The sequence below is a fragment of the Salvelinus alpinus genome, chromosome 2 (assembly GCF_045679555.1).
Source record: "Salvelinus alpinus chromosome 2, SLU_Salpinus.1, whole genome shotgun sequence".
In the NCBI taxonomy this organism is placed as follows: domain Eukaryota; kingdom Metazoa; phylum Chordata; class Actinopteri; order Salmoniformes; family Salmonidae; genus Salvelinus; species Salvelinus alpinus.
The window spans coordinates 29,225,119-29,244,692 of record NC_092087.1 but is presented as its reverse complement, the minus strand read 5'-3'; the positions used below and the strand labels follow the sequence as shown (position 1 = coordinate 29,244,692).

General features: G+C 45.4%; 1 protein-coding gene across 1 annotated transcript in view; it reads right to left on the bottom strand.

Annotated features, from left to right (window-relative positions):
- The window catches only part of LOC139558450 (alkaline phosphatase-like), a 31,900-nt gene that overhangs the window by 6,968 nt on the left and 5,358 nt on the right, over nucleotides 1-19,574 (bottom strand). The window contains exons 2-5 of the mRNA XM_071373587.1: nucleotides 2,978-3,106; nucleotides 1,669-1,788; nucleotides 760-875; nucleotides 188-362 (exon numbers count right to left, since the gene is read on the bottom strand). Of these exons, the coding sequence (XP_071229688.1) occupies nucleotides 188-362; nucleotides 760-875; nucleotides 1,669-1,788; nucleotides 2,978-3,047 (481 nt within the window). The 5' untranslated portion in view covers nucleotides 3,048-3,106. The remainder of the gene's footprint in view (nucleotides 1-187; nucleotides 363-759; nucleotides 876-1,668; nucleotides 1,789-2,977; nucleotides 3,107-19,574) is intronic.

Genomic DNA, 19,574 nt, shown 5'->3' with positions numbered 1-19,574 from the left:
AGGGAGTCTCTGCCTTTAAGAAAATACATCCGTAGCTATAAACTCCCCATTGAGATCCATGCATGCCTACGATTACAATGTTATCATGGTGTGTCTCTACTGCTTATCTCAGGTTGGCCAAATAAGGCTTAGTAGATCTGGTGTGGAAAGGTACTGTGAATAAACATGGGTTATAATGAGACAGTACCGGCTTCCTTTGCCCATCTGAGGATGGAGGTGACCTCGTTGCCCTGTGTGGTGTTGCACTGGGAACGGACGGCAGCTGCACTCACACCCACCGTGCCCTCGTTGGCCTTCACCCCACAGAGGAATGCTGTGGCCGTACCCGCACTGTCTGCCACCTGGGCATTGGTGTTATATGTCTGCAGAGACAGGACAGTAACGTGTGAATTATATAGAATTGTAGTAGGAGACACTGTTCTGCATGCCGTGTTGGTGTTATCCACACCTCCAAGCATCACCTTGAAACGCTCAGATTGTGTCATTTCTTTTACATTCTAAACTCTTACACAATTATTGACACAGACTACTACATGATCAATCATGTGTGGAATGTGCTGCTCCCTTAACTATAAAGACAGTTCTATGATGTGTGGCTTCTTGCCAAGTATGTAACATAATAACACACTATTATCGTATGACATAGACAGTATGTGACCGGGTATATTGGTCTTGCTCTTGGTGAACCATTCATTACTTCCAGATCACTAATGCAAGCTATTCTATAGCTTTTCTATATGATAACAGACCAGGTCAGACCTTGGAAAGCGCAACAAAGGGGAACTTGTCCATCTCCAGCTGGGTCTCTTCCCCACTCTGTCTGCTCAGCTGCCCCTTCAGTATTCGTGCTGCCGTCACTGTGGGAATGCCCATTCCTACACAACAAAAGCAAAGCAGTGCTCGGTCTGTTATGGTGTGATTCTATTTAAAGGATAGAAAGCCTTTCCATCTCATGCATTTACACCTTTTGGTTTTTTATCTGGTTAACATGGCTCTACCCACTGAACAAACAACTCTACATTTGGTGGTAAAGAACCCCGTCAAAAGAGCTTTTACTTGAGATCTGCCTTGAGATAACAAAATTTGTATTTTTTGAAATGACTATCTATTTTCCCTTTGTTTTTATATAGGTATCAAAATGGATGCTTTTGTAGAGGATGTGAACTGACGTGGACTTTCACCTTATCCAGCATGATTGTTTTAAGCATGGTTGTCATACATGATAGAGTAAGGTACATTGTATGCTGCTACATGTAAAACATCGACAGTTAAGATCCTTTGGGGGGAGGGCAGTTTAATGGGTCACTACATAACATAATATTAAGCAGAAGCAAAGTGATCCATTGGAACTGTAAGCATGTTGGTTTAATGCTCGATGGCTCCCATATTCAACATTCGATTTAGAAGGTCTGAAAAATACTATTTACTTCTGACTGGATTACGTCAATCCTCCAGAATGTTTAGATGGAAACGACTGTGTTTGATGAGGAGGATATACTTATCATCAAAATACTAGTTTTCTACAACCACTAGGAAAGATAATCTGGAAATGTATAAAAATATTACATCTGTATGCTGCACATAAGCTCATAGAGTTAAGACTTCACTTCATCATACAGTATGGCACATACTCATGGAATGAAAAAGACTCCTGTAATCATGGCTTACCATCACCAAGGAAGAGGATGAGGTTCTTTGCAGTGTTTTGATTGAGCTTCTGAAGTGTGAGGGCATTCTTCAAAGTACGCTGGGCCCATGTGTTCCAGAACAGGGAATCTTTCTCTTGGTCTGCAACACGGAGGTAGAGTTTTAGTTTTAAATGAGGAGGGAAAGAGGCCAGCAGAAGTGATTTGTAACACCTGCGAAAGTACTGGGACAAGTGGGACGGAATATGCCCCAATTAAATGGAAAACACTTTGAGGTTTATCCAGGGAAGCATTCTTTGATGGACAAAAACTTGATTAACACAGAAAAGATGCATTGTCCATTATTTCCAAATATCACTTCCTTATTTACTTGTATTTCATAACCTAAATATAACCTCCCTAATTAATGTTTTACTGCCAGACAATGTCAAAGTTCCTTTGTGAGTAACATATTTCTTTACTGGTTTTAAGTCTCAGCATGACATATAATATGAACAAGTATGGACGATAATATCAGGGACCAACAGTATGACCATAAGCACATACACATGTACTGTATTCATAATGACATGTTCTGTAGGGTCGGCCACTGCCAACCATATGACCTTGGACATCTCCAGCATGTAAGCATCTTATTTCTGAAATCACGTTGCCTATTATACACTAGCACATACATTAATGATAAGAAGAAGGAATGATAAGAAGAAGGAACCTAATCTTATAACTGTTTAGGGACAAATATTACACATCTGGAATCCATTTTGTGAACCTCTCCTTATCTATACATAATATTTCAGGAGCTAAATGATTCTGGTCATTTTGTAGAGAGAACAGAGAAAATGGAGGTTCACTAGCCATCGTATTGTTAATGCAGTGTGAATTATGTTCAGTGGGTTCAATAGACTGACAGTTATAACTCTAACAAGCCGTGTTATTCTAAACAGGATGCCATAAACAACAGAGAAGTGGAACTTCATATATGAGAGCAGTTGAAGACTTCTGCATGTGTCACATCTCCAATAAATCAAAGCCCAATTTAGTTTCTACCCTTCTTCCTGAAGTGTGCACTCATTCACTCCTCCTCAAGGATTATAGGAGCATTGGATTGGTGTCAGCATGTGCTAAAGGATCATTCCACTACATTTCCTAAACCTGTCCCTTTCCTTTCAAATATATGAATGGGAGTGAACAAGTGCACACTTCAGCGAGAAGAGGGAACGAAATAGATCTGTGTTAGTATGTGTCCCCTCTAAGCTCTTCCTGGTGGATTTCAGTCAAACAGCTGGATGCTGTTAAGAGACATTACATTTATTGACAGGTGTGTGTATTACCAGGAAACTGTGGCTTCCCCAGGCCTCCCCAGACCAGGCAGGAGCAGATGAGCAGGATTGTCACCTTCATGTTGCTTTCGCTCTATCGCTGTAGTGTTATCACATACCACGTCCCAAACTAGAGAGAGTCTGTAAAATAAGGAGAAATCAGTGTATATGAAAGTTGACGATGAGTTTGATTTAAAGTGCAGCAAAGGATGTGGAAAGTAGGTAGGTTTCAACTTTCATAGGTTTCAGACATTCACAGTGAACAGAAGTAGTGGTTTTGTTGTAGTGTAGTCCTAACATGGCCCATGGGCACTGAGCAGCCAGCCTTCATCTATTATTACACCCCCACCCCTGTCCCTCCCTTTTTCCTCAAATTCCCACCCCTATCCCTCCCCTGTCCCACCCCTGTCCCTCCCCTGTGCTGTGGTCAAGGTCGCTTTAATGGGATTGTGGGCCAAATCACAGAGAGATTTAACTGCCTTAACAAGAGGTTTCAAAATGATTGTTGCACATGCTCTACATAAACATTATGTGCTTCAAAGAAAATGGTATTTCACAAATTCTTGAAACTGTGCGCGAATGAGCCCTGTTACTTTATGCTATACAAACAGACAACACAAGTCCTCCAACATTAGTATACAATATGCTGTTGTTGAGTTTACGGCTGGGCTATATATTGAATGAATTAGATTAATTTGAATGTATGTTTTTGTGTTATATTTGTTTATGCCCGTAGAGAATAACAAAGCCATATTGAGTTCACAAGAGAACAAGAGAGATCGGTGGTGTGGTTCTCAAAAGATCAAGGACCTTGAGGATTTAAAGACACTCATACTTCTCGAGCAGTTCAAGAATTGCCTTCATGACAGGGTTGCTACCTACATTTATGAGCACAAGGATCTCACTCTTGAGAAAGCTGCAGTTCTTGCTGAAGAGTTTGTGTTGACACAAAACTTCCTTCCAAACCTTTCGTCTGACAGACAAATCTGGGTTTGGCGGTTGCCTGGAGAACGCTACCTGCCCGAATGTCACGAACTTCAAAATGAGCGGACCAAGGCGCAGCGTGCATTGAGTTCCACATCTTTTTAATACAAAGTGAAACTAGAAACAAAACCACAAAACTTACAAAGAACGTGAAGACGAAGTACCCAAACACACTAACACAAACAATATCCCACAAAGCAGGTGGGAGATAGGGCTCACCAAATATGATCCCCATTTAGAGGCAACGATTACCAGCTGCCTCTAATTGGGAACCATACAAAACCACCAACATAGAAATACACATTCTAGAACACCCCCCTAGTCACACCTTGACCTAAACCCCTATAGAGAATACCAGGGCTCTCTATAGTCAGGGTGTGACACCGAATGCATAGTGCCAACTGTAGTGTTTGGTGGAGAATGAACAATGGTCTGGGGCTGTTTTTCATGGTTCAGGCTAGGCCTCTTAATTTAATTCCAGTGAAGGGAAATTACATTCTAAACAATTCTGTGCTTCCAACTTTGTGGCAAAAGGTTGAGGAAGGCCCTTTCCTGTTTCAGCATGACAATGCCCCTGTGCATAAAGCGAGGTCCATTGAGATTGGTATAGAAGAACTTGACTGGCCTGCACAAAGTCCTGCCCTAAACCACATCGAACACCTTTGGGATGAATTGGAACGCCGATTCCAAGCCAGGCCTAATTGCCCAACATCACTAATGCTCTTGTGGCAGAATGGAAGCAAGTCCCCACAGCAATGTTTCAACATCTAGTGGAAAGCCATCCCAGAAGAGTTGAGGCTGTCCTAGCAGCAAAGGGGGGACCAACTCTGTGTTAATGCCCATGATTTTGGAATGAGACGTTCGACGAGCAGGTGTACTTTTGGTCATGTAGTGCATTTCAGCTTTCCGATTCCATTGAACAGGTCTGTATAGCTGTCCACAAGCCCTACAGTGTTTCCTCCAGACATGACGCTTGGCATTCAGCCAAAGAGTTCAATCTTGGTTTCATCAGACCAGAGAATCTTGTTTCTCATGGCCTCAGAGTCCTTTAACAGTTGGCGTTGTCAGCAGGATTCACCACGAATTTGAATCAAACCAAAGAGTCCAGATCAGTGAAACAGGAGCTGGCACAGCAAATAAGGTAGGCAAGTTCCTACACCTGTTACCACTCATGTTGACATCTTGGGGAGATGAGAATCGTAGTCTGAATAATTATAGAATACGGACCATAAAAATATGGTGTAGGGTAGGTTCCATAAGGATAGGTCCCGAGTGGGGGTGATTCTCTGCGAGATCCATAGCGCCAGGCTAAATAAGTGAAGGGTAGGTTCCATAAAGGATAGATCCCAAGTGGAGGTTTTTCTCTGCGAGAGCCAGGAGTGACAATACAGGGGAGGGTAGGTTCCGTAAAGGATAGGTCCCTAGTGGGGGAATTCCCTTGCGAGAATTGTAAAAGAGAAGGAAGTCCCAGCCGCAGGGGGCCGTGAGGCAGCGAGATGTGTGAGTGTATGAATGTGTGGCCAATATTAGACGATATCAAAAAGAGAGCAGTTGGTTCAAGATTATCGGGATGTGAATCGATAAATGATAGCATAAACAAGCACTAATAAAGGTACAAAAGTGTCCAAATTATTAATAGGCTAGACTGTTATCAATTAATGCTGATGGGGGGTGACGCTGAGACAGGAATAGAAAAGGAAAATGTTACCGTAGCCTTAGAGGCACAAAAAAAAGTGTATGATCAAAACCAAGAACCAAATAAATGGTGGGGAAAATGAGCGAAATTGGACAAAATTGGTAAACATTTTCCAGTAGATGGAAAGTTTAAAAACAGTCAAGAGTGTATGGATGCAATCGTACTGTGGAACACTGAGATCAGAGAACGGTCCAAACCACAATACGCAGGCATCCTAATCACAGCATTTTATCAGCAGCGGATAAAAATAGAAAAATAGAAAAAGAAAGATCTGCTAGGTAAAATGGACCAGGCAGTAGACAAGAATGAGGCGACAAATAAAAGAACTAGGAATATCCGAAGGGCATGCACATAGATTAGATGAACAGAAACAGGAATTGGCTAATGAGCTAGAGAAAAGTCCAAACCTAAATCAAGAGTTAGGGAAAGATCTTGAGGATAGGCAAAACCAAATTAAACAACTCAGGGTTACGCTTCAACAGTATCAGAATAGATGTGGTGGAGTATATGCAATTGCAACTCCTCTGCCATTCGCCCCATGCTATAAGGTGAAACCGGTCATAACTGGGGGAGAACCATTATAACCCTCTCTTAAAGAGGAAAAAGAGTGATATGGGTTGCGAGAGGCGGGGTACAGTCACATTACGAGTCCGCACATAATGGTCCCGGACTGGATGGTTGATCAGCATGATCCAGGTAATCATAGAGAGGTGAGACCGGCACGAACACACGCAACCCGGTTACATATTTTCCGGGACAAATAGTACCAGGGGAGAACAACCCTATTCCAGATGACGCGCAGCCCCAAGTACGGATACAAATACAGCATCACCATCAGCCATTGAGCGTGAGCGAAATGCGTAGTATTATGAAAGAAGCACCAGATCCAGTAAGAGAGGGACAGGAATTTATCCGTTTCTTGAGGAGACACTGTATAATTTTTGGGTTCCATGCATGCTGGTGATTACGATCATATTGTACACTTGCTGTTGCCAAGAGCCATGTTGCCAACACTCACACAGGGGTATAGAACATCGGCTTGGTCCTCAGGACGAAAAGCGTGTGACCCAGCGACAGCCAATGATGAAATTTAAGGATTCTTAACTACGTTTGGGAATGTGTTGTTCCGACCAGATGCTAGTAAAATTAGAAACTGTACTCAGGGTGCGAAAGAGGGAGTACGCGATTATGTGGATCGGATGGATGATGCGTTGCGTACTAACCTGACGATGGGGGATAGATATGATCAAAATGCAGGAATATGTACATCAGCTTTGATGACAGGTTTGAAACCTGTTATCAAAACAGCTATTGCAGGGTTGGTGGATCAGCATTCTCACTGGGATGAAATAGTACAAGCAGCGTTGAGAGTAGAATCTAATTCCATTTACTCCACAGCAGTATGAGTGGTTAATGCTGCCACAGTGAAAGTCACTAACAGTGGTTACAATGGCCCAAATAAGACAAAGGGACAGGGAGGGAAACGGAGCGGAAGAAAACCAACAGAGGCCTGTTTTAGGTGTAGTGTTGAGGGTCATTGGAAAAGGGATTGTAGGGTGGTACTGGAACCTGCTGACTTGGGAGGAAATGCCGCTGCAGCAGCAAACCCTCTTAAAAGCAGCGGGACAGGAACATTTTGCATAGCAGTACATGGCCTCCGTTCGATCAATAGTGGTTCATAGAGATCACAGTTTCGGTTGGATAGTCTTTGCAAGATGCCGGGGGAATGGATTCTAAAAGGTAACAAATTAAAATTGGCAGTAAGAACGGCGAAAGCAGAGCAATTGTTGTTTCAGGACCATCCATTATGGGCAAAAGACGCGTTAGATTGTGGGCTAATCAGCCTTTTGTGGTTGAGGGAGAACCGCCGCCACCAATGAAGCAATCAGAGGCTGAGAAATCGGTGGCAGAGGACCTTCCAATATTACTTGAACGTGGCATAGTGATCCGCGGACCAGCTCGATGCAACAGCCCTTTATACCCAGTAAAAAAAGGACTAGAATGGCGTATTACTGTGGATTTTCGTGGCATAAACAAACATGCAGTGAAAATCACACCAGTGGTAGCAGATTTGGCAGACCTATTGGCATCTATTCCCTCAGACTCAGAATGGTACAGTGTGTTAGACATGAAAAACGGATTTTGGTCTGTGCCGGTGGCTGAGGAGTCACGAAACTGGTTCGGGTTCTGTTGCCAGGGGGAGCAATTTACGTGGGCTAGAGTACCGATGGGATTTACAAATAGTCCCAATTGGTATTATTCTGCATTGAAACAATCGTTAAAAGGGTGTACATTTGAAGGTTCTGTGTTGGTACAATGCGTGGATGATTTGTTATTAGCGTCAAAAGACGAAGAAACTCATATGCGAGACCTCACCGCATTGGTAGACTATTTGGCGGAACAGGGTCATAAGGCATCGTATGAGAAAGCACAACTAGCTAAAGCAAGAAGTAACATATTTGGGGTTGCGATTTCTAAGGGCACGAAACACATTACCCGGGATTGGGTAGAAACCATGCGTTCTTTGGCACGGCCAAACACTCCTCGCATGTTTTCAATTTTGTTAGACATTTTATTCCGTCATTCTCTGAAATTGCTGAGCCACTTACAGAGTTGACGAAAGGGGGGAAGGGTCCCCATGAGAGGATAGAGTGGAATCACGAGTGTGAGGAAGCGTTTGTCGAGTTAAAGAAGCAATTGTGTCAAGCGCCAGCATTGGGATTGCCAAACCTAAAATTACCTTTTAAAATGTTTGTTCATGAACAAGAAGGACATTGTGGTGCGGTGGTTATGCAACATGTTGGGGATTGAGCGAGACGGGTAATGTACTGGAGTAAATCGCTAGACTCGGTGGCAAAAGGAATGCCACTGTGCCTTAAGGCGGTACAGGCAACTGAAATGGTGTTGCATAACACGGCTTCCATTACAATGGGTCAAAAAGTAGATTTGTATGTTCCACACGCAGTAGCATCCATAGTGGACAGCACGAAAGCACCGCATGTTACTAGTGCAAGATGGACAAAATGGGAGTTAACGTTAAATGGGGAAAATCTACAATTTCATACGATTGGTGCTTTGAATCCTGTGTCGTTAACGCCGTTGCCTGGGGAAGGTGAATCGCATACATGTATCCCAGATCAGATTACTCCAAAACCTAGGCCTGATTTGCAAGAGACAGAATTAGAATTGGGAAAAGTATTGTATACAGATGGCTCTAGTTACATGACCACAGAAGGGAAGAGAGTAACGTACGCTGTGTGTGATGACAGGGGAATAGTAAAGGCTGACCCAATGTCGGCCTCGGTGTCAGCCCAGGGTGAGGAGTTACGTGCACTAGCCGAGGCTTGTAGGTTGTCGGAAGGGGAGATGGTAACAATATACACGGATTATCGGTATACATTTGGAGTAGTTCATGGTACATTGTGGTCACAAAGAGTCATGTTAACAGCGACAGGAACACCAATAAAAAATGGACTGGAGGAAGAGGCATTATTAGAAGCATGTCAGTTACCCAGTAAATTAGCAGCGGTGAAATGTGAAGCTCATACTAGTCGCACAGATAAAATCGCCATAGGTAATCGTAGAGCAGACGAAATGGCTAAGGCGGCTGCCTTGGTGAGAGAAAGTGTTAGAGAACCACTTGTAAATATTGTGAATAAGAAGGCTGGGATTGTGAGTCTAAAAGATTTACAGCAGCAAACTAACAAGAAAGAAATGTGGGAGTGGTTAGAGCAGGGGTGCCAAGTAGACATTGAAGGGTTATGGTATAACCCTACCACTGGAAGGCCATTGGCGCCAAGTGGGATACATGTTACTCTTTCTGAAATGTATCATGGACCAACTCATCAATCGGCTGTGAACATGTACTCCCAGTTCAAGAAGACGTGGTGGGGAAAGGGTGTGTTAGGAACATTTCGGGACTGGGTTAAAAGATGTGGGATATGTGCCCAACATAATATTGCACCAACAATGCCTACTCCTGCCCGACAGCAACCCTTGCCGGAAGGACCATTCACGTCATTGCAGATTGACTTTATAGGGCCACTCCCTCGAAGCAGGGGGAAGACCCATGTATTGGTGGTGGTGGACAGATTTTCAAGATGGACAGAAGTATTTGCAACTTCCACAGCATCAGCGAACTTTGTGGCACAAACTTTGTTGAGGGAAGTGATACCGAGAAGGGGCTTATTTGGGGCATTAGATTCCGATCAAGGAACGCATTTCACTTCTAAAGTGCTACAAGCGGTATGTAAGGCTTTGGGAATCTCCCATGCTTTTCGTTGTCCATATAGGCCGCAAGCGGCAGGGATTACGGAGCGTCAGAATCATTCGATTAAGGAGAAATTGGCCAAGACTTTAGGTACCGAAGGGAAAGACTGGGTTACGAATGTACTCGTGGTACTGATGTCAATGAGGGCGTCAACTAACGCCACTACTGGACTCACGCCACACGAAGTGGTGACTGGCAGACCGATGAGGGTTCCAGGGGCTGTTATTCACATGTCACAAATGAGTGATTTGGCAATAATGGGAGAATCTATGTTGTCATATTGTCAGAAAATGACCCATGCGTTGCAGTGTGTATATCCCAGGTGAAAGCTGCACACGAGGAACAGGCGCCAGTAGATAACCGAGAGCGCGGGCTGACTCCTGGAGATCGAGTGTACATCAAGATCCACCAGGCGAGGGTGTTGGGACAGCGTTGGTCAGGACCACACACCGTACTACTTACCGCAACCGCAACAGTAAAGATCACAGCCTCTCCTCGGTGGGTTCACACTTCTCACGTGAAGCGAGATCCCACAGCATAATGGGTGAGCTAGAAGTCGCCATGATAGCTGAAGCGGAGCTAAAGCGAGAGAGAAAGAGTAGAGTCCACTGTAGACAAGCAGTTGGGGTGGGTCTGGGAGCGATTTTAACTGTCACCATTTTAGTGTTGGTTGCTCTGATGGTTAATGAACCATGTAAAGACGATAGATTGACTATTAACATAGAATGGGTTGCCAAATATGAAGACGCGAGAATGCATTGGGGTAAAGTTGATACTAACGCTACGACTACTAGACAGGTCACTAATCATGATGGTATGGTGATACGGATGGAGCCACTTGATAACAGAACTAGCACATAGGACGTAGGTCGTTCTAAACAAGGTGTGGTTTTATTACAGACAGGAGTGTGGAAGGAACGTAGTAATACTGAGAGTTTACAGAACGAATCTAGATTTTCTCTGTTGCCACAAATATACGTCATGTGTCAGGGTTCAAGATCAGCTGAAGCTCAGTCGATAACTTTCAGATTAATGTTACCCGAACTTAAAACATTTCAGAAGGTTGATAGCGTGGACAGGCTGATGATGGAGCAGCAAAGGATAGTGTGGGGGAAGTGCTATCTCGTAAAAGGAGGTTGTATTCACCAGTAATGCCCTTTAGTACAGCAACTAAGGGAGTGAAGTGGTCAGGGAATGTTTTGGACACCAGTAGACCACGAACCTGGGGAAAGAAGGCTTGTTGGGGTAATTATACTCTGGACAACGTCCTAAGGGTAGAATATGGGAAGCAAACTATTCTTACTGTCAAGCGACAGGGGGAAGAAGATGCATATGAGCAGATGAAAGCATACTTTCAAACTCATTTAGGGCCTGAACTAGTGACAGAGACAGACATCCATCAATGTAGATGGTATGATGGAGGGGTCAAGGGTCAGTCCTTAGTTGCAGATTCTGGCAGGACCTATATCAGTGCATTCTATGGGGTCCCAAAAAACAAGGCATTAACGTTACAGGGAATTGGGAGAGCAGAATTTAATATGAGTGGGGCAGAAGTTTGTGTGGGTAGTAAGTTAAGGAAGTGGGTACTAGAGTCTCTGGAGAACGATACCACTCCTCTATGTATATTGGTACAGGAAATAGCTCGTAGGAAAGGGAGGACGGCTAGTTGCGTACAATATAGGGACTATTATGAAGAGGAATTGAACGTTACACATACCCAGATAATGGTGAAAGTAGCAGAGATAGTGTTGCCATTTCAGACACTGTTGTCAACTTTGAGTAATGAGTTTGTCACAGAAGGCATAACACTTGAAAGAATAACAACCGATCCCTGTATACAGGAGGCCACATCGCCAGAAGGAAAGTTTGCTGTGATAATAGCATCACATCTCCTGCAGAGTGTGATTAAGAAACATGTGACTCAGAGTTTTGTACAGTTGGATACTCTTCCAACGCCACTAACTCAATTTTAATTTTATTTATTGCACCTTTATTTAACCAGGTAGGCTAATTGAGAACAAGTTATCATTTACAACTGCGACCTGGCCAAGATAAAGCAAAGCAGTGTGACACAGACAACAACACAGAGTTACACATGGAATAAATGGAATAAACAATAAACAAGCCAATAACTCAATAAACAAGTCAATGACACAGTAGAAAAAAAGAAAGTCTACATACAGTGTGTGCAAAAGGCATGAGGAGGTAGGCAATAAATAGGCCATAATAGCGAAGAATGACAATTTAGAGTGATAAATGAGCAGATGATGATGTGCAAGTAGAGATACTGGTGTGCAAAAGAGCAGAAAAGTAAATAAAAACAGTATGGGGATGAGGTAGGTAAATTGGGTGGGCTATTTACAGATGGACTATGTACAGCTGCAGCGATCGGTTAGCTGCTCAGATAGCTGATGTTTAAAGTTGGTGAGGGAAATATAAGTCTCCAACTTCAGTGATTTTTGTAATTCGTTCCAGTCGCTGGCAACAGAGAACTGGAAGGAAAGGCGGCCAAATGAGGTGTTGGCTTTGGGGATGATCAGTGAGATATACCTGCTGGAACGTGTGCTACGGGTGGGTGTTGTTATCATGACCAGTGAACTGAGATATGGCAGAGCTTTACCTAGCATAGACTTATAGATGACCAGGAGCCAGTGAGTCTGGCGACGAATATGTAGCGAGGGCCAGCCGACTAGAGCATACAAGTCGCAGTAGTGGGTGGTATAAGGTGATTTGGTAACAAAACGGATGGCACTGTGATAGACTGCATCTAGTTTGCTGAGTAGAGTATTGGAAGCTATTTTGTAGATGACATCGCCGAAGTCGAGGATCGGTAGGATAGTCAGTTTTACTAGGGTAAGTTTGGCGGCGTGAGTGAAGGAGGCTTTGTTGCGAAATAGAAGGCCGATTCTAGATTTGATTTTGGATTGGAGATGTTTAATATGAGTATGGAAGGAGAGTTTACAGTCTAGCCAGACACCTAGGTATTTATAGTTGTCCACATATTCTAGGTCAGAACCGTCCAGGATGGTGATGCTAGTCGGGCGGGCGGGTGCGGGCAGCGAACGGTTGAAAAGCATGCATTTGGTTTCACTAGCGTTTAAGAGCAGTTGGAGGCCACGGAAGGAGAGTTGTATGGCATTGAAGCTCGTTTGGAGGTTAGTTAGCACAGTGTCCAAAAAAGGGCCAGAAGTATACAGAATGGTGTCGTCTGTGTAGAGGTGGATCAGGGAATCACCCGCCGCAAGAGCGACATCATTGATATATACAGAGAAAAGAGTCGGCCCGAGAATTTAACCCTGTGGTACCCCCATAGAGACTGCCAGAGGTCCCGACAACAGGCCCTCCGATTTGACACACTGAACTCTGTCTGCAAGTAGTTGGTGAACCAGGCAAGACAGTCATTAGAGAAACCAAGGCTATTGAGTCTGCCGATAAGAATACGGTGATTGACAGAGTCGAAAGCCTTGACCAGGTCGATGAAGACGGCTGCACAGTACTGTCTTTTATCGATGGCGGCTATGATATCGTCTAGTACCTTGAGCGTGGCTGAGGTGCACCCGTGACCGGCTCGTAAACCGGATTGCACAGCGGAGAAGGTACGGTGGGATTCGAAATGGTCAGTGATCTGTTTGTTAACTTGGCTTTCGAAGACTTTAGAGAGGCAGGGCAGTTTGGGTCTAGAGTGTCAGCCCCTTTGAAGAGGGGGATAACCGCGGCAGCTTTCCAATCTTTAGGGATCTCAGACAATACGAAAGAGAGGTTGAACAGGCTGGTAATAGGGGTTGCAACAATGGCGGCGGATAGTTTTAGAAAGAGAGGGTCCAGATTGTCTATCCCAGCTGATTTGTACGGGTCCAGGTTTTGTAGCTCTTTCAGAACATCTGCTATCTGGACTTGGGTGAAGGAGAAGCTGGGGAGGCTCGGGCGAGTAGCTGCGGGGGGGCGGAGCTGTTGGCCGGGGTAGGAGTAGCCAGGAGGAAGGCATGGCCAGCCGTTAGAGAAATGCTTATTGAAATTTTCGATTATCACGGATTCTTTCGGTGGTGACCGTGTTACCTAGCCTCAGTGCAATGGCCAGCTGGGAGGAGGTGCTCTTGTTCTCTATGGACTTTACAGTGATCCAAAACTTTTTGGAGTTAGAGCTACAGGGTGCAAATTTCTGCTTGAAAAAGCTAGCCTTTGCTTTCCTGACTGACTGCGTGTATTGGTTCCTGACTTCCCTGAACAGTTGCATATCACGAGGACTATTCGATGCTATTGCAGTCCGCCACAGGATGTTTTTGTGCTGGTCAAGGGCAGTCAGGTCTGGAGTGAACCAAGGGCTATATCTGTTCTTAGTTTTGCATTTTTGAAAGGGGCATGCTTGTCTAAGATGGTGAGGAAATTACTTTTAAAGAACAACCAGGCATCCTCGACTGACGGGATGAGGTCAGGTTGATTAGAAAGGCCTGCTCGCAGAAGTGTTTAAGGGAGCGTTTGACATTGATGAGCGGTGGTCGTTTGACCCTGGACCCATAGCGGATACAGGCAATGAGGCAGTGATCGCTGAGATCCTGATTGAAAACAGCAGAGATGTATTTGGAGGGCAAGTTGGTCAGGATAATGTCTATGAGGGCGCCCATGTTTACAGATTTAGGGTTGTACGTGGTGGGTTCCTTGATTATTTGTGTGAGATTGAGGGCATCTAGCTTAGATTGTAGGACTGCCGGGGTGTTGAGCATATCCCAGTTTAGGTCACCTAACAGAACGAACCCTGAAGCTAGATGGGGGGCGATCAAGGGCATAGCTGGGAGCGGAGGGGGGCACAGCTGGGAGTGGGGGGGGGGGGGGTCGATAACAGGCGGCAACAGTGAGAGACTTATTTCTGGAGAGATTAATTTTTAAAATTAGAAGTTCGAACTGTTTGGGTATAGACCTGGAAAGTATGACAGAACTGTGCAGGCTATCTCTGCAGTAGATTGCAACTCCTCCCCCTTTGGCAGTTCTATCTTGACGGAAAATGTTGTAGTTGGGTATGGAAATCTCAGAATTTTTGGTGGCCTTCCTAAGCCAGGATTCAGACACGGCAAGGACATCAGGGTTGGCGGAGTGTGCTAAAGCAGTGAGTAAAACAAACTTAGGGAGGAGGCTTCTGATGTTATCATGCATGGAACCAAGGCTTTTTCGATCATAGAAGTCAACAAATGAGGGTGCCTGGGGACACGCAGGGCCTGGGTTTACCTCCACATCACATTTAATCACATGCCTGCTGGACTGTCCATTAAACATGGTACTCCATTCTACCACACATCACCCGAGGAACAGAGGAGGAGTAGGATGAAGGTACGGCTAAAGGCTATCAAAACTGGTCATCTAGAGCACTGGGGACAAAGAATAAAAGGAGCAGAGTTCTGGGCGTGGTAGAATAGATTCAGGGCATAATGTGCAGACAGGGGTATGGTGGGGTGCGGGTACAGCAGAGGTAAGCCCAGGCACTGAGTGATGATAAGAGAGGTTGCATCTCTGGACATGTGTGGGAGGTGGGACAAAGGAGGTATCAGAGGTATGATGAGTGGAACAAGGGGCTCCATTGTAAACTAAAACAACGATAACTAACCTAAACAATGACAGATAAACAAAAATAAACAGAATGGAGTACCATGTTTAATGGACAGTCCAGCAGGCATCAGCTATGTAGCCAAGTGATCATAGGGTCCTGGGGACAGCAATAGATGGAACAGGGAAGCCGCGGAGTAGTCGCTACTACGCTAGCAACCGGGCGACACGGCGTTTAAAGTTAGTAGCTGCTCCGACATCCGACGGAGGCCGGTTGAAGGCACAGCGGATGGAGTATTCGTCGGCAGACCAGTCGTGGTAGACAAAGGATCCAAGCCAGATGGTGAAAGAGGTATTGTAGTTGTAGTAGTTTCGTTTGCTAGTCGGGAGATGTGCCTGGCTCACGGCTAACTGGTGCTAGCTTCGGGGCAGGGCGTTAGCCACTATAGCCACTCGGTAGCAGTGGTGATCCGGTGCCAAGGTCCAGAGCTTATGGCAAGGATCCGGTGGAGTAGTGGATTCTAGCAGTGTTTGGGTGGAGTCCGGGTGAACAACTGAGTAGGCCGGGAGGTGGGCCTGGCCTGGCTCAGGGATAGCTTCGGTACTGGGTCACTCGGTGCCAGCTAGCTAGCTGTGAAGATCAGGAGTAATGGTCCAGGGTTTACAGCAGGAATCCGGCGTTGTTGTTGTTGTTGAAACAGTCCGATACTGGTAGGCTGGCGAGTATTATCCAGGCTAAAAAAAAGGGCTGGTATCTGTGCAGAAGGTAAAGGCCGCTAGCAGTGGCTAACAATGACCAAATAGCTTGTAGCTAATTAGCTGGTTAGCTCCTGATGGCTAGGTGGTTCTGGCTATAAGGTCTAAAAAATAAAAAATAATAGCGGTTCCGTAACACATTGGGTGAGGCAGGTTACCGGAAGGTATAATTGATTTAAAATGGAAAAGATATTGGAAATATATACAAAAAAGGTCGAAAAATACAAAGTACACGAGAGGACGAAGAAAAAACGTCTGCACTGCTACGCCATCTTGGAACACAATGTGATCTCTCCCCCATTTCTGACAGCTAGTAAACACTTGACATACCTCCCAGTCGATTGGGTCCGAACCACAGTAAACGGAAAGTGTCAAAAGGTGGCTGCTTATCAACCATTGCGGCCAAAAGTCTACACTGTAACAAGGGTGTTTACAAACGGGTGGGGGGGTAGATCGGCCTTGGGATGAGAGATGTGTACCTAGCTTGAGCACAGGGATGTATTATCCGCAGGTACCAACTGTAGCAGAACACAGGAGGTCCTTGGAGATGTTGGTGGCTAGGGACCAAGGGACCCACTGGGAAGCAGGTAGGGGGTATCTGAAAGGCTCAGTCCTAGACATATCAGTAAACCATGAAGATAATAGGAGAGCAGGAGACGGATTCAGAGCAATAGCTATTCTCACAGCAGTCGCTGTAGGGACAGTAACAGAAGGAGCTGTAGTAGTAGCGCAGGAGGCTATAGTGACAGCATGGAACCATGTTAGTTCCATGCTGTCACTATAGCCTCCTAACCGACTTGCCAAAACTATAGTTTGTCAACAAGAAATTTGTGGAGTGGTTGAAAAATGTGTTAATGACTCCAACCTAAGTGTATGTAAACTTTCGACTTCAACTGTATCTGTTCAGTCCTGCCGATGAACAGAAAACCCAGCCAACTGAATATTATTGTCGTTCAGCCATCACTCGGTGAAACATTAGATATTACAGTTTTTAATGTCCCGTTCATAGTGTAGTCTCGAGCTGAGTTTATTTTCCAGTGATTGCACGTTGGCCAACAGAGTGGATGGTAGAAGTGGGTTACCCACTCGCTGACTAATTCTCACAAGGCACCCCAATCTCCACCACCTGTATTTACGTCTTTTCTTCATGTGAATGACTGGGATTTGGGCCTGGTCTCGGATAAGCCTGATATCCTTCCTGTCGGATTCATTAAAGAAAAAATCTTTGTCCAGTTCAAGGTGAGTAATCGCTGTTCTGATATCCAGAACCTCTTTTCGGTCATAGGCGATGGTGGCAGAAAAATTATGTAGAAAATAAGTTACAAACAATGCGAAAAAAAACACAAAATAGCATAGTTGGTTAGGAGCCCATAAAACGGCAGCCATCCCCTCCGGCGCCATTATATTTTCAATCATGCATCCAGGTTGAGGCTTGCTATCAGCAGGAACATGGAGCACTCCGTGCCAGGAAGTCGTGATATAATTTTTTCCTTTACATTGCATTATACCATTTCAAGAGCTAATACTACATTCATATAAGAAGTGTATAAGCCCTATCTATGCACCATAATACATTCTATTCCTGGAGTAACTCCCTGTCAGAGAGACTGTGATATGAGGGTTAGTTAGGCAGGAGGACCGGGGCCAGTGGTAGGTCAAGGGTGAGGGCTCTCTCTTTCAAGCACACTCACTACCTCTATCCATCTCTCTCCAGGTGCTACAGAGACAGACTGGTCCAAGGGCTTTTAGAGCCTTCTGCCCAACTACCTGCGATCTCTCCAGGGCACAGCGATGTAAGCTCCACTCATACTTGATGCACTTTGTAAACCTCATTCACTATGGCTGTCTGCTTGTGTGATGCTAGTGTAGTGATGATTAGTGTAGTGTTAGCTAGCTACATAGTTGTCTTTGCTGTCTTTGTATCCAAGATAATTGTGTAGTTTAGAGTAATTGTCAAGGTTACCTAGCCAGTTACCGAGGCTACCTAGCCAGCTACACTTTCAAACTAAGTCAACAACGCAGCCACTGCTAGCTAGCCTACTCCACCAGCCAGCAGCACTGTATCATTTTAGTCAATAAGATTTTTTGCAACGTAAGCTTAACTTTCTGAACATTCGAGACGTGTAGTCCACTTGTCATTCCAATCTCCTTTGCATTAGCGTAGCCTCTTCTGTAGCCTGTCAACTATGTGTCTGTCTATCCCTCTTCTCTCCTCTCTGCACAGACCATACAAACGCTTCACACCGCGTGGCCGCCGCCACTCTAACCTGGTGGTCCCAGCGCGCAAGACCCACGTGGAGTTCCAGGTCTCCGGCAGCCTCTGGAACTGCCGATCTGCGGCCAACAAGGCAGAGTTCATCTCAGCCTATGCTTCCCTCCAGTCCCTCGACTTCTTGGCACTGACGGAAACATGGATTACCACAGATAACACTGCTACTCCTACTGCTCTCTCCTCGTCTGCCCACGTGTTCTCGCACACCCCGAGAGCTTCTGGTCAGCGGGGTGGTGGCACTGGGATCCTCATCTCTCCCAAGTGGACATTCTCTCTTTCTCCCCTGACCCATCTGTCTATCGCCTCCTTTGAATTCCATGCTGTCACAGTTACCAGCCCTTTCAAGCTTAACATCCTTATCATTTATCGCCCCCCAGGTTCCCTTGGAGAGTTCATCAATGAGCTTGACGCCTTGATAAGTTCCTTTCCTGAGGATGGCTCACCTCTCACAGTTCTGGGTGACTTTAACCTCCCCACGTCTACCTTTGACTCATTCCTCTCTGCCTCCTTCTTTCCACTCCTCTCCTCTTTTGACCTCACCCTCTCACCTTCCCCCCCTACTCACAAGGCAGGCAATACGCTTGACCTCATCTTTACTAGATGCTGTTCTTCCACTAATCTCATTGCAACTCCCCTCCAAGTCTCCGACCACTACCTTGTATCCTTTTCCCTCTCGCTCTCATCCAACACTTCCCACACTGCCCCTACTCGGATGGTATCGCGCCGTCCCAACCTTCGCTCTCTCTCCCCCGCTACTCTCTCCTCTTCCATCCTATCATCTCTTCCCTCTGCTCAAACCTTCTCCAACCTATCTCCTGATTCTGCCTCCTCAACCCTCCTCTCCTCCCTTTCTGCATCCTTTAACTCTCTATGTCCCCTATCCTCCAGGCCGGCTCGGTCCTCCCCTCCTGCTCCGTGGCTCGACGACTCATTGCGAGCTCACAGAACAGGGCTCCGGGCAGCCGAGCGGAAATGGAGGAAAACTCGCCTCCCTGCGGACCTGGCATCCTTTCACTCCCTCCTCTCTACATTCTCCTCTTCTGTCTCTGCTGCTAAAGCCACTTTCTACCACTCTAAATTCCAAGCATCTGCCTCT